The sequence below is a fragment of the Tenebrio molitor genome, chromosome 1 (genome assembly GCF_963966145.1).
Source record: "Tenebrio molitor chromosome 1, icTenMoli1.1, whole genome shotgun sequence".
Taxonomy (NCBI): domain Eukaryota; kingdom Metazoa; phylum Arthropoda; class Insecta; order Coleoptera; family Tenebrionidae; genus Tenebrio; species Tenebrio molitor.
In genome coordinates, this window is record NC_091046.1 from 44,896,221 (window position 1) to 44,910,561 (window position 14,341).

The following is a 14,341-nucleotide window of genomic DNA, read 5'->3' on the forward strand; positions in this document are numbered from 1 at the left end:
GCAACATGTGGCTTCGCTTGACCACAACTTGATCGAGCCGCTCGAGCTGGAATTACTTAAATGTCAAATCGCGGTGACAGTCGAACAACTGTCAAAAGACGAAAATGTAAAACCGGTAAGAGTTCTGTTTGAAGGAGATAACGAACGACAAAAACACCGTGATGTGCAATAGACAGTGTTTGCGTCGCACAGGCTCGTCTGGGATAGTCGCGGTACAAATACAGCAAAAAGTACTCCCTACACGATGTAAATAAATGCGTCTCCATGTTTTTCGCCTAGAACAGGTCTATTTACTTAGTGTTTGCGGGAAAGAGCGTGAAACATGAGTGGAAAAGTCAATTATGCGGTGCTGGCTGGTTTTTGTGCGTCGGCAGCCAGCTTGTTCGGGAAGTTGTCTGGGTTGCCTACGTTCGAGGTAATGAAGATTTATTTGCGCGAAATGATTTAATTGTGATGTAAATTGCGGGTTGCAAGGATGAAATTATCTCGAGGGTGGTAATTTTCCGCGTGTTATGTCGAGGGTGCTGTTTTATTGAAATTTGTCACACTAGTAGGGCAGACGAGAGGGATTCATTGTGTTGTTAATCGGAGCAGAAAGAAATTCATTTCGCCAAATAATTAACACTTACACAACCTTTTAGGGCTATTTCATCGTCAGAATACTATTTTTTGCATTGATGGTTGCGTGTAATGCCGGAGTGTGGACGTTGTTCGTTAAAGCTTTGCAAAACGTTGAATCTTCCCTCACAGCGACCGTCACCAGCGCAGCGTCCAACTACTGTCTTTCAGTAAGAGCCCCAAACCGCGATTACTTCCAGTTGAACCCTATTTTTAGGCGGTTACAGGTTTTTTTGTTTTTGGAGAAGTCACCACTTTGATTTGGTGGTCAGGAATGTCTCTCATCATATGCGGATTACTGTTGGTTGTGAAGGACCAACCGGAAGAACACGTTGCGAAAAAACAGGATTGACAGATTTATTTCTCTGTAAAAAATAAATGATTATGATAAGAACGTTGTGTTTGATTTAAAACCCGAAAAATCACTTGATGGAAAAACTTTATTCTTGTTGATTCGATCCGGGATAAACGAAACTCCTGAATTGAAATTGAATTGGCAAAGTTTGCGGTAATAAAACTAACGCGCTTTCCAAACAAAAATCTCATCCACTTGTAATAAACGCTCCAACTTTGTCTTAATGGGTGCCTCTACACTCGAATCAAATAAAAATTTAGTAGATTACAACTTCAACGCTCTACACGATGGCCGAGATGTTTTGATGCAGTTTTAAAATGTACTTGAAGACGCCATCGACGATCGCTTGTGCGTCTTTTTGCTCTACAAGCAAGGCTTTGTCCACAGTTAAGCCAATTTGAAATCGGTTGTCGTACGATAACACCGACAACCCTACGCCTGAAAGACCACATTTTATTAAGGAATGCGCTGATGCGAACGCGAACCAGTTGATCCTCGGTGCGGAATCCAGAAGATCATGTCATCCAAACTGTGTCCTTTCATTAATTTACCGGTTCCTGGCAGGATACTGATCGCCATGGTACTATGACGCGAATAAATCAGAAGGTTCAAGAATGGTTCTGGCAGTACCGGGGCCAAAGTTCTCAAAAGCCAAAAATGTACCTGAAACACTCGATTATTGTCTGCAAAGCAGCAGAAGTAGTACCTACTAGATAGTCTGGAGAGTGTCTCAAAGCCTGGGTTGCAGTTCTAACGTCTTGTAATGTATCCAAGATGTTGTCGGAATGAAGCGGTAGTCTTAACTCTGCCACCGAGAAATTATTTTTGGGGTTTTCAAGGCTTGTGGTGCACTTAAAATTCAAAAGAGTTGGGATGACGCAGGTCACAAAATTTGTGTCTGAATGATTCTTCTGAAAAATCAAATGACGGAGGGAATTTGGAAATGGAAGAGAGTAGTAGTACCGTATGTAAGAACTCGGCGAGACTTGCGCTAACTGCAGCAAGGACTACATCCGAGAAGCGAGTTCCTGGACTCTTGTTTTTAATCATTTTGACCAGTGGTACCAACTTTTCTTCCTTTTCTGCAGCCCACGCGATGATCTTCTCTCCACACAGTTTTCGTCGATGGAGATAGTTTTTGTCGACGGGTCTGAAAAGGTGGTGAAGAACAACAACAGCTTGACCGAATAGTACTGTCCACAAATAAGCAAACCATTTCTTCTTGGGCTGGGAGCGCGTCCACAGGTCCACGTAAGTTTCTAGTTTTTGTCGAGAGTCAACCAAGTGACGCAACAACAAGGTAATGAGCGAGAACCCATCACCTAGGCTGTGATGAATGCGAAACAAGATAACAAATTGATTTTTCTTGTTGGACCACTCTACAGTGTTGTCTAAAATGAGAATCTGGCAAAGGGCCGAGTTGTCTTTCGGCATGTCTGTCTCACAACATTCAGAAATGTACTTTTCTAAGAATGACGTGTCAATTCTACCATCTACGTTGACTATCTGGACGCACTCGTCGACGGAGTATTGGTTCTTGAGCAAAAAACTGTACCCCAAGAATTTTTTTCGGACGCAAGATACTTTTGACTCTTTTTGAAAACATTCTTCATTGACAATATTGGTGATGGTTTTTGCAAATGTTTGGACGTTTTTGTCAAATTCCACGACAACAACAGAGTTGATTATGCTTTTGGAAATATCTTCAACGGCCCATATCACATCGCCTTCTTCCAATAGCCCGAAGAAAACATTTTGGTATTTAATTTTCAAAATGAGACGAATAATCTGGCGATAAAAGCCGAAAACTACTAGTGATGTCAATAAAATTATTGGCAATAGTAAGGATAATATGAGTATCACGCTTGACAGAAATAGTGACTGGATGACAGCAAGTACTCTAGATTTCATCTTCTGAAAGGGATACAATTTTTAAAGTGCATGAAAAATGTTGGATTCTTACTTCTGTTGCAGAAGGCACAATCTGTACAAATACTGTCACTATTCACAACGGAAGTAAAGTTTTACATGTGGAACACGTAAGGTTATATTTGTCCACCTGAAAGAAAATCTTACAAGATTATTCATAAGTTGGGATCAGTTTAATCTCTACAACTTTTTGGTTTCCTTTAAGACAATTAGAAATTTAAGATCAATAACCTGGGAACGAACAGGAATTATTCACACGGTAGATTATGTGGAATTATTTATTTGTATGAAGTACTTATGCAAATAAAAATGACAATAAAATTTCACAAAATACATAATTTAATAAATAATAAATAAATTAGTTTCCATTGAAATGGTTTGTTGGGGATTTAGAACCTGAAGCTTCCCCCGACGTGCCACGTGGGACTACCCTTCTCCTTTCCCTTGAGGACTTTTCCCCAACCGGCGTTAAAATCGTGGTCTTGTCCTTTGTGCTGCACCTCAACGTTGGTCCTGGTGTTGCCCCTTTCATCTCTCGCCACCGAGGGGTTGACGGACCACCCTCCATTCTGTTGCGGAGCTCCGGGAAAACTGGGGGCTCCGGGCTGAAGAGACCGTCGTAACCGATACACTTTGTGGGCAACAGCTGCTGGGGAATCGATCTCGTAGACTTCTTCGGGGTCAAATTCGTAGTGTTCGTATTGTTCGAGCGGAATTGCCGCTACGACCGCAACAAATGCGACGAAGACGAAGTAGTGAGCGAGCTTGATCATCGTGAAGTGTTGCGAGACGGTTCGAAAGCGAACTGATAACGAACGAGAGTGTTGCCAAGTTTTTATACAAAGTGTTATCAAGAGCGAGCTCGGGTCTCGGGGATCTCCCATTCTGAGGGGATTGACAGGTGTGAGCGTGGAGCTGGAGTGCGGAATTGTGAAGTTGCTACGGTAATTCCCGAGAGGTTGCGAAGATTTAGTGTTATTCACCTTTTCCGCGAGAATTTTTTTATGTACACGTACAACAGTCTTTTGTTTATCATTCCTGATACATTTTTTAGATTTTTAAAATTAATTAATTAATTCACTGTGTTATCTGCAGAATCTGAGAAGAATTCCAATAATGAATCAACAATTTTTATTCAAACGAAGCGAATGTGTCAAAATTTACCTGCACTGCGGGTAAATTTTGCGGTAAAATGTGAGGTCTAGAGTCTAGGCTAGACTATTAGACGAGCCTGAAAATTTATGATACTTCAGTAAAAAGAAATATGGTGCGGTTCTTGTTTCCTTGGGTAAAATTGTTTTTCCTTAAAGATACGCCAAAAAGAAATAACAAGACTATTCACTTTTTATCTGTTGTGAATAACGATTTTTTTGTTACATCCAAATATGTATTAAAATTTAACAAAATATTGTTCCAAATCTGTGTTGTTGAATTAAAAAGAAAACATTAGTTATTTACGAACCAAGTGCGGGAAGACGATGTTCCCGCATGCCTCGAGGCCTTAAAATCCTCGCTACGCTCGTATTTCAATCTGGCCTCTCGGGCAATTAGAAAAGCCCAATTTGCACAGAAACGCGTTGCATACAAAATTTTATTGTTTGAAACGACGTCCCCAAAGCTTCCAAATCTATTAAAACTGATTTCGCATATGCTTTTGACAGTTTTGACAAATTTTTCAAGAAATGTCACTTTGAATGTGTTGTCTAGGGCAACGGTTGGTTATCTGCTATTTTTTGCTTTAGAGCAGTTAGGAGGCAGTTTACAAAGGAGAAAAATGAGAATTTATGACAGTTGAAAACAATAAACACTCTTAACGCTAGAGAGAGTTATTGAGTAACAGTTACAAATGTCATTTTTATAATCACCTAAGATTTACCAACATTTTTAATTTGAACTCATTTTCCTACAAATCTTCCACAAAATTATCTAAAAGCTCAAATCTAGCTGACTCTCATCTCGCAGATTATACAGGGTGTTTGAAAATTGCTAGTACAAAAAAACACTGGTAATTGGTGATGGTGATTTAAAGTCATCGGCAAAAAAAATTTTTAATAAAAGTCCTGTAGTTTTCGAGATAAAAATTACTAAAAATTGGGTTAAAATTGTTAGTATCATTGTTAGTTGCCAAAATCTTGCAAAAAAATATTTATTTTTCATATTGTTGTATAGTCCTTCATTATCACGCTTGGTTACCAAGGTTTAAAAAATACTGCCCCGCCTGAGGCGTAAAATATGCTGGGATAGGGTTACTTTATCCCTTTTGTTTAAAAAAGTTAAAAATTGGTTTTTTGGATTTCTTAGGGCTTCTAGATGCCACAGTTTTTTTTTGTACTAGCAATTTTCAAACACCCTGTATACTTTCAACAATTTTCAACTATTTGGGTTAATAAGTTAAGCCGTACATAACGGGTGACTATTAAAATTTTCACTTGGAGTTGGCTTTGAACGAGTTTTTATTTTTTCTGTTACTTTAGACACACGCAAGAACGAACGACAAATGTCAGTCAGTACAATTGAAACATAACCAAATTAAGAGAAAAAACATTTATTGAAATGTCAAACTTGTCAGTGTCTAAGGTGCAACGGAAAACAAATATTATATTTATTAATTCAATTTAATTTTATATTACATTTTATTGCATTTAATTCTTCTCACCACCATCTTAATTACCTTTCAACATTCAAGCTTTACCCCACCAAGCTCCCATCTATAGAGCACGTTTCTGTCAAAAATCAAAATCTGGCAAAGGGTGAAGTTATCATTTCGCATGCTTGTGTTACTACATATACGTTTTTATCTTTCTTAGTATGATCTGTCAAGAGTACCATCTGGGTTGATCGTTACTCTGTTCCAAGAATTTTTTTTCAGACAAAACGTACTTGTGACTCTTTTTGGAAACATTCTTCATTCACAAATGTTTGAAAGTTTTAGTCCACAAGAAAGTGTTGGTTACGCTTTTAGAAACGTCTTCAACGTTACCTTCTTCCAGTAATACCAAGAAGACATTTCAGTATCTGATTTTCGAAGTGAGTCGAATAATCTGGCGCTACAAGCTGAAAACTGTTAGTGACAATAGCAATAACAATACGCCTAAGTAAGTATCGCTTGGCAGAAACAGTGACTGAATGACAGCAACATTTGCAAGGAATAAAATTACTTAACTAAAAGAAAATGTTAAAATATTATTGATCAGTTAAGGTCAGTTTAATCTCTACAACTTTCTGATTTTCTTTAAGACAATTAGAATTTATTTTCATTCAAGATCAATGACCTTGGTACGAACAGGAGTGAATCAGACGGTAGATTATTGGGAATTATTTATTTGTACGAAGTACGTATACAATCCAAAAGACAAGATTTCACAAAATACACAATTTAATAAATTATAAATAAATTAGTTTCCATTCTGGTGGTCAATTCGGGATTTAAAACCTGAAGCTTCCCCCTACATGCCACGTGGGACTACCCTTCTCCTTTCCCTTGATGACTTTTCCCCAGCCAGCGTTAAAATCGTGGTCTTGTCCTTTGTGCTGCACCTCAACGTTGGTCCTGGTGTTGCCCCTTTCATCTCTCCCCACCGAGGGGTTGACGGACCACCCTCCATTCTGTTGCGGAGCTCCGGGAAAACTGGGGGCTCCGGGCTGAAGAGACCGTCGCAACCGATACACTTTGTGGGCAACAGCTGCTGGGGAATCGATCTCGTAGACTTCTTCGGGGTCAAATTCGTAGTGTTGGAATTGTTCGAGCGGAATCGCCACTGCGACCGCAACAAATGCGACGAAGACGAAGTAGTGAGCGAGCTTGTTCATCTTGAAGTGTTGCGAGACGGTTCGAAAGTGAACTGATAACGAACGAGAGTGTTGCCAAGTTTTTATACAAAGTGTTATCAAGAGTGACTCGGGTTTCGGGGATCTCCCATTCTGAGGGGACTGACAGGTGTAGAGCTGGATCGCGGAATTGTGAAGTTGCGACGGTAATTCCCGAGAGTTTGCGAAGATTTTGTATAACTCACCTTTTTCGCGAGAATTTGTTTTTTCTGTACTCGTGCAAAACTCTTTTTTTATAATTACGAGTATGTTCACTATTCCTGGTACAATTATTTTATAACAAATATTTTTAAAGTAAAATGATTGCATTTTTTTTTAATCTTTCGTCTAGAGAATCTGAGACGAATATCAATAATAAATCAACAATTTTTATTAGAACCAACCGAAGGTGTCAAAATTAATCTGCACTGCGGTTAAATTTTGCGGTAGAATATGATGTCTAGACTATTAGACGATCCTGAAAATTTATGATACTTCAGTGAAAAGAAATATGGTGCGGTTCTTGTTTCCTTCCGTGAAATTATTTTTCCTCAGGCAAACGCTACAAAAAAAGTTTACAAAACTAAGACTTCTCTTTTTATCCGTAGTGAATAACGATGTGTTGTTATACCAAACTTTATCAAAACATAGTTTTAAATTTTTATTGATTGAGACAAATCTAGTAGGTTGGCACTACCGAATAATTGGTACGCCTAGTCATTTGTCAGAGTCTGTCTGTTGATTCGCTTTCTGGCTTAAGATTATTGCAAATTAATAAATCGTGATAATGACACTTTGATTTATTTTGACTTTTGAACTGTCATATTTGAATTTAATAGTCAAGTGTAGCAACAAAAAATCGTAAATGTGTTGCCAACCGAACAAAAATAATTTCAATCATTAAAAGTCGTCACCCGGTACTTTTTAATCTTAGTAAGCGAAGACAATACAAGTTGGCACAACTAAAACGATAGTTTAATTTTGTTAAGTTGACACATGTGGAAAAGAATAATTTAAATTAGGCAATAGTACATTATGCACCGCGGGAGTGAAGTGCATGAGGGCGAAACCCGAGCACTGAGAGTAAAAATCATACACTCCCGAGGTGGATATACATACAGGGTGTTCGGTAAATGTCCGGCCAAACTTTAACCGCGAGCTACTGGCTTCATGTAGAACTCGGAAAAAATATTTAAAAAATTCTATGTCAAAAAATAAATTGACATTTAATTTTTGAGGTACAATTTTTTTTAACTGCTTTTATTCTTCTACGTTGTCTCACAACCTCGTAGGTAAAATTTCGGCACATTTTTAAAATACACCTTGCATATCATATTTTATAAAACGTACACCAATGCGGTTTTCTTGTTTTAAAGCATATTTCCTAGAGGTTACTTCGCATTGGCGTACGTTTTATAAAATATGATATACAGGGTGTATTTATTTTTTGACATAGAATTTTTTAAATATTTCTTCCGAGTTCTACATGAAGCCAGTAGCTCGCGGTTAAAGTTTGGCCGGACATTTACCGAACACCTGTATTATTTTTCGCACGACCCAACGATTTTAATTATTAATTTTTTTTGTAAACTGTCTCATCTGTAGAATCTGAGATGAATATACAAAAAAAAGAAGACTTCTCCTTTATCTGTAGTGACTGATTTTTTATTTTCCCCCTAAATTAGAATTAGAATTTTTTATCTTCGTCCGCAACATACAGGGTGTATCTGAAATACGTGTGTTAACTTTAACCAGGAAAAGAACTCGCCAATTTATGAAACTTTTCTCTATAACGTTTTGCAAAATTCGCAAAAGTTTTCCAAGATTTTTTATCCCCTAAATTTTACCAAACGAGTTCTTTTGTATGATTAACTAGTCTCTACTTTTCGTAACTGTGAGAATTTTAATTTTAATTATTTAATTTCTTTATAACAATGTAACATTCTTAACACGGCTCCGTTTCTGTAACAACAGAAAATTTTCGCCCTTACCCATAGGGGGCTAATTTATTCCAAATTTTAAATCAATTTGTGACGCTTTTTCGCAAAAAATTCAAATAGAAAAAACGTTTGATTTAACAAGCTCTGCTACGTGTTAAAATTAACACACGCATTTTAGATACACCCTATATATTAAATAAATAATAAAATAAATCAGGTAGATATTTCTTAATTTTGTATTTTATTTAAAAATGTAAAAACAAATAACAATAAATATCAAAAAACAATTCAACAACTTTCTTTCATCCCAACTCCTCTTCACCATCTGTGCGAGCCTCCAACATTCCAGGTAGGCCTCCCCTTGTTGCGTCCATCCACCACCTTGCCCCACCCTGCATTGAAATCGTGATTCTTTCCTTTATGTTGTACACTAATGTCGGCTCTGGTGTTCCCTCCTTGATCCCTCGCGATATTGGGGTTGACCGACCATCCACCATTCTGTCCGGGGACGTTGGGAGCACCACCTTGGAGGGAGCGTCTTGACCGGAGCTGGTACAGAACTGGAGGTGCAGCGTCGATTTCGTACACTTCGGGGTCGTACTGGTACTGTTCGAAGGGAATCGCCACAGCAGCTGCCACGAGGGCGAAGAGGGCAAAGCAGAATCCCAATTTGACCATTTTGGATCGGATTGTGTTGTTGTTGTTGGTGCAATCAGCAAAGAAAGTGAACTGATGATGAGTGGATGCGCTGGTGGATATTTATAGTTAACAGTCTTGCAGATAATGAAGCCAGAGAATTGAAGCAGTCTGCTGGCTGGGACTCGGGGATATCCCTTCCGCGTGTGAAGCGCTTTCGCTTATCTGGTATTTGTTTTTCGCAACTGATTTCGTATTTTTAGGCAAGAAATAATCGGTATGAAGGGATTAATTTTATAGCAAAATAATATGAATATGAAAGTGAATTGGAAAGGGATTTCGCAACAATTCCACGAAAAATATTTCTAAATATATTTTTTTTTAATTGTGAATTGTGAATTAAAAACAATTTGAATCAGTCATGAAGTCATAAAATTTTAATTCATTCATTCATTATTTTTTAAATGAAATTTAGTTATATTTTTTATCATTTCAGAATTTCCCATCGTACAATTGCACTTGCTACTAAATTAAAAATAAAATTTTAGGAACTAGCAAGTGGGAATTACATTTGTAAAACATTATTAAATTCGTGCTGCATTTGTGACGTGAAAATAAATGCAGGTGCCAAGGTCAGATAACAATGAATCTTTTATTACTACTTTGACATATTTATTTCTTTAACAAACACTTTTTAAATCAATTTAGTCAGATATTCTTGTTAACTATAAAATAAATAATTTAAAGAACAATATAACATCACAGTAGTAATTGCAGTTTTTGTCTACTTTTTGTTATAATTCGGATAAACACTTTTGTTGAAGCTTTCCACAATTTGCAGTCTACTTGCATTTTCTAATGCGCTGATTGCATCTGTCACGTCATCGTCACCGTCGTTTTCTTGCAATTTAATGTAGAATTTCATTTCCCATCAAAAAGCAATTTAGTAACACCGAAAGAAGTATATTACGAATATTGTGCACGAACGTTGCAAGATTAATGTTCTGTAGAAAATTCAAAAAGCAACCTTGAAAAAAGTCCAGCGTATAATTCAGACAAAATAAAAATTTGCTTGGATTAACTCTATTACAAAAAAGAAATGTTTGAGTGGTGCAAATCGGTGTATGTATTAGATCTAGAGAAAATATCTAGGAAATGATTTAAGCATTTTGTAAAAATTACTAAAGTTTTGAAAATTATGTATTTTGGGCCATAATTCATCCCAGAGAACAAAATTGTCTAGAACGTGGTTAAAAACGTTAAAAAGTGTAGCGCGAGATCCTCCAATTTCACCTGACTACAGTTGCTTAAAAACAATAGAATATTTTTAAAAATTGTTCTTTTACCAACAATAATATTTTTAACTTCTCTAAGATTTTAAAACAATTATTTTTGATGCATTTGATAAATTACCAGTTTTAGATACATAATTAATTAAAAAATTACACCTGAAGACAACAATAATTATCAGAGCTTCAGTTTTCCTGAAATCACCTTTTCACATTATTATTAATATAGATTCCTCTCGATATTCTGGCAGGTTATCAGTTTGCTTTCGCTTTCTAGGCACTCACATTCATTCATTCAAAGACGAATAAAATCAGCTGTTTCTTTGTCCTTGTCGCTGTTGCGGCTGCTGTGTCAATGATCCTCAAATTATAGAAGTTACAAATTGTTGAAATGCACTTATCCGTTTACTAAGTAGTACCAGTTGTTGATCAGTGCAAAGTCATGTTTTAGGAATAAATAAATAACCATTTCCAGATAGTGTAGTGAAATTACTTTTGAACAAAGATCGATAGCTACTGTTTTGAACGGGTTATTCCCAAGATCTGGTACTCGCTCGACGAATATAAATAACTCGCGTTGTTTTAATTCATTATCAGTTCACTCTCACTCTCGAACAACAACCTCAGTTCAAAGATGAATCAAATCAGCTGTTTGTTTGTTCTCGTCGCTGTTGCGGCTGCAGTATCGGCGATTCCAGTCGCGGAGTACCGGTACGACCCTGAAGAAGTTTACGAAATTTATTCTCCGGTTGAAGAAGTGTCCGAGCATCAGCGACTCAGACGCTCATCAGATTCAAATCAGACCAATCAAGAAGATCAGAACCGTCCATGGGTGTTCAACCCAAATATTGGGGGAGATGAGAATGGAAACGTTAAAACTACCATAGAGATCAAGAGGAAAGGGGAGGATGCAGATTTCAATGCTGGGTGGGGAAGAGTGGTCGATGGGCCGAATAAAGGTGAATCTACGTGGCATGTTGGTGGAACTATCAACTGGGGAGATTAAGAAGGTCTCGAGAACCTCGAAAATATGATTAAATTATTATTTATTTCTATTGTACATAATAATTACTCCTACGTTTTAAAAATAATAAATTTACCTTCAAAGTTATTTTATTTGTTTTTATTTTTTATTCAAATTGGACGCAATTATTTTTATTAATGCAGTGAACTAATTAAAAAGGAATCAATTGGGGAGATGACTAAGGAGTTCTCTAGAAGCTCAAGAAAGTAATTATATTGTTATTTATTTGTGCCGTACGGCGTACATAGCTAATATGTCAAAAAACTAAAACTGCTTTTTATTCTTCCCCAAGATGCTATTTAAATGAGTATCCAGTAAGTGAGAGTGTGCTACTTTGCAGTTCTTTTTCAAACGTTTTAAAACACCGTAGTTCTTTTATTAAACCACATAGTATGCCATTGAATCTTGTACCTTTGGATTCTCCTCCCTGTGGCGCTTATTTTGAGCAGAAAACTATACCTCGTCATTCTAATTTACGTCTGTGGAATCTTTTCGTCAAGTTCTAACACTTAGACTACATTTACATTGCAGTTACTCATATTGGAGATGATTTGAAAATTTTCAATTTTGGACCTTTAGGTTTGCACACGATCTAGCTTATTATTCAAGATATTGCAATGATTCTTTCACAGTTGAATCTCCTGATTAATTTTCGTAAACTATGACCCATAGTTGCCGAGTAATGTAGGCTTAAACATCTCGTCAAGAACAACAAAATTGTTATGTACCATTTTTTCGAAATATGATTTTTTTCCCACATTTTTTATCTCCACATAAATTAACGAGCTGTCTATTTTCTAGTTATTTGACCCAATGAAAGTGACTGACCGTAAAATAATAGTTATTGTAAAATCGGCGCAAAACATTGTTTTTACTTTTTAGAATATAGTTTTTTCGCTGCGCGGCCGAGGTATTGACACGATGATTACATTTTCAGTTAGTTTTATCAGACCACAAAAGGCAGGTGTTTGAGTGTTGATCCTGTGATTGAAGCTAATTTTTTTGTGAAAATGGCGCGTTTATTTTCGAATAGTGACTACATAGGTGTTGTGTTGGCGTATGGTGAATCGTGCAGGAGTGTTCCTCGAGCCCGGAGAATTTCCGTGCGACTTCTTCTTGTGGGGGTACATGAAGGACTTGGTATATTCGATCCCAATTTATACAATTGAAGTTTCAAGAGAACGGGTGGAAAATACTGCCACAACAATTCGCAATAACAGGTATGTTGGAGAGAGTGGAAGAATAATTTCGTCGGCGCCTTCATTGTTGTATTGACAATAACGGCGGTCCTTTTGAACACTTCCTGTGATGATTAGTGATTACTCTGATTAGTGATTACTTCATGAGAATTTTTACTGATAAGGAATTAAAACATTGCGATTTATATTTATATTGGCCAAAGCAAGCGCCTGATATCGGAATAACCCATATACCAGTGCGATACTCCAGTGCCGACAAGTCATAAAAATGTTTATCAAGAAGTAGTAATTTACTGATACCCAAAAGTACATAATATTGTTTTAATTAGCAAATCTTATGCAAGCTGTCTTATCTTCTTTCGTGCTTGCTCGCCCGAATGCAAATAAATGTATAAATAAATAGGATTTAATTTTGTTTTTTATTTTTTCTTCAGCTACCTAATTCTAAAAATGAAATTGAATGTATTTTAAATCTTCGAATTACGATGTAGAAATAAAGTGAATAATAAAATGTTTTTTTTTTATTGGTAGCTGCTTAAATATGAAATGTCTGAAATATAAATCGCAGCTTTTTCCTCTCAAAGCCATTAACATTTTTCAAAAGGAGCAACACACTCTAATCATTCCTCATTCAGCGAGTCTTTCCAAGACATAAATTATGAACCAAGCTACGAAACATGGAAACTTTGTGAACGTGAAAGATAATTACTTAATTCCCTCAAACCAATCACAAATAAGATTCTCGCTAATTCGGCTTGAATCAACCGTTGAATAATAAATCAAAGAGTCGAGTTAAATTTTAATTTGTAATTCTCTCTGGATGTTTGATCCTTTTCCTTTCCGACCTCGGCAACAACAAATTACGAAAATCCCACAGGTTATTTTATGCTCCAATAGCGTAATACAAAACGCTCACGTAGCAAGAATCTTCTGCTCCAGAAGACAGATATTGTCTGTTCTTTAAAGAAACAATAATCTCGTGCCTTTCGTGTTGCTTTGTCATAGATTTTGGAAGGAAACATGTTACTCTCATTTCAAACAATTTTTATTAAACAAAAATAAAAACAATAAGTTAGCTTGACACAATTTCTTAAAATCTAAAAGTCGCGCCGATCTGGTACGCCTTTTTTCCTCCCGGTAATTCCCGCAAGACGGCATCGGCATCAAAATTATCACTCTTGTGTTGCAGAAAGTAGTCCTTCTTTATGAGCCTCCCATTACTGTCCCTTCTCTCATCCACCTTCCAACCATCCTGTCGTTTGACTCTTTGCCCCAGAACCCCTTGCACCTGACCCTCAAGAACATAATCCAGAGGACTCGCCAATACCGCTGTCAGAACCAGCAACAACAACACTGCCGAAGATCCACAAGAAACCATCTAAAAAAAAATATGTAACAACTGGAGAGAAAATTGTTGAAGAACTTACCTTTACAGTTGTTGGTTGTTCAAGAGTGATAGATTGTTTGAATGGCAAATTACAGTTCTGCCTTATATATGCAACCAGTAATACAAGGAAGGAATGAGGGGGAATACAGTTCCCTGT

General features: G+C 36.8%; 3 protein-coding genes and 1 long non-coding RNA gene across 4 annotated transcripts; 1 reads left to right on the forward strand and 3 right to left on the reverse strand.

The window, feature by feature from the left end:
* The first annotated feature begins 154 nt into the window (after nt 1-154).
* LOC138135657 (transmembrane protein 42) lies at nt 155-1,012 on the forward strand. The gene is made up of 3 exons (XM_069054457.1): nt 155-415; nt 642-788; nt 836-1,012. Exons 1-3 carry the CDS (start codon nt 323-325, stop codon nt 968-970), a joined length of 375 nt encoding a protein of 124 aa, XP_068910558.1. The 5' UTR covers nt 155-322; the 3' UTR covers nt 971-1,012.
* On the reverse strand, nt 962-2,541 carry LOC138135626 (uncharacterized). The gene is made up of 4 exons (XM_069054406.1): nt 1,937-2,541; nt 1,684-1,884; nt 1,459-1,636; nt 962-1,411 (listed from the first exon to the last, which is right to left on the reverse strand). Exons 1-4 carry the CDS (start codon nt 2,405-2,407, stop codon nt 1,254-1,256), a joined length of 1,008 nt encoding a protein of 335 aa, XP_068910507.1. The 5' UTR covers nt 2,408-2,541; the 3' UTR covers nt 962-1,253.
* Nucleotides 2,542-3,166: 625 nt separating this feature from the next.
* LOC138135649 (acaloleptin A-like) lies at nt 3,167-9,394 on the reverse strand. The gene is made up of 3 exons (XM_069054449.1): nt 8,972-9,394; nt 6,343-6,560; nt 3,167-3,533 (listed from the first exon to the last, which is right to left on the reverse strand). Exons 1-3 carry the CDS (start codon nt 9,325-9,327, stop codon nt 3,292-3,294), a joined length of 816 nt encoding a protein of 271 aa, XP_068910550.1. The 5' UTR covers nt 9,328-9,394; the 3' UTR covers nt 3,167-3,291.
* A 4,430-nt stretch (nt 9,395-13,824) lies between these two features.
* LOC138135785 (uncharacterized) lies at nt 13,825-14,319 on the reverse strand. Its single transcript, XR_011161075.1, has 2 exons — nt 14,225-14,319; nt 13,825-14,175 (listed from the first exon to the last, which is right to left on the reverse strand). It is a non-coding gene; the product is annotated as an uncharacterized lncRNA (long non-coding RNA).
* Between the last annotated feature and the right edge of the window lie 22 nt (nt 14,320-14,341).

Bases quoted from the DNA above. Each gene is read 5' to 3' on its own strand.
- LOC138135657 (XM_069054457.1), top strand. From the start codon at position 323: ATGAGTGGAAAAGTCAATTATGCGGTGCTGGCTGGTTTTTGTGCGTCG. The intron at 416-641 runs GTAATGAAGATT...ACAACCTTTTAG, and splicing joins CTGGGTTGCCTACGTTCGAG to GGCTATTTCATCGTCAGAAT. The intron at 789-835 runs GTAAGAGCCCCA...CCCTATTTTTAG, and splicing joins CGTCCAACTACTGTCTTTCA to GCGGTTACAGGTTTTTTTGT.
- LOC138135649 (XM_069054449.1), bottom strand. From the start codon at position 9,327: ATGGTCAAATTGGGATTCTGCTTTGCCCTCTTCGCCCTCGTGGCAGCT. The intron at 6,561-8,971 runs GTGAAGAGGAGT...AGTGTATCGGTT, and splicing joins GTTGGAGGCTCGCACAGATG to GCGACGGTCTCTTCAGCCCG. The intron at 3,534-6,342 runs GCTTCAGGTTTT...TTGCCCACAAAG, and splicing joins CACGTGGCATGTAGGGGGAA to TGTATCGGTTACGACGGTCT.
- LOC138135626 (XM_069054406.1), bottom strand. From the start codon at position 2,407: ATGCCGAAAGACAACTCGGCCCTTTGCCAGATTCTCATTTTAGACAAC. The intron at 1,885-1,936 runs GTACTACTACTC...TTGATTTTTCAG, and splicing joins TCGCCGAGTTCTTACATACG to AAGAATCATTCAGACACAAA. The intron at 1,412-1,458 runs GTTCGCGTTCGC...GTGGTCTTTCAG, and splicing joins TCCGCACCGAGGATCAACTG to GCGTAGGGTTGTCGGTGTTA.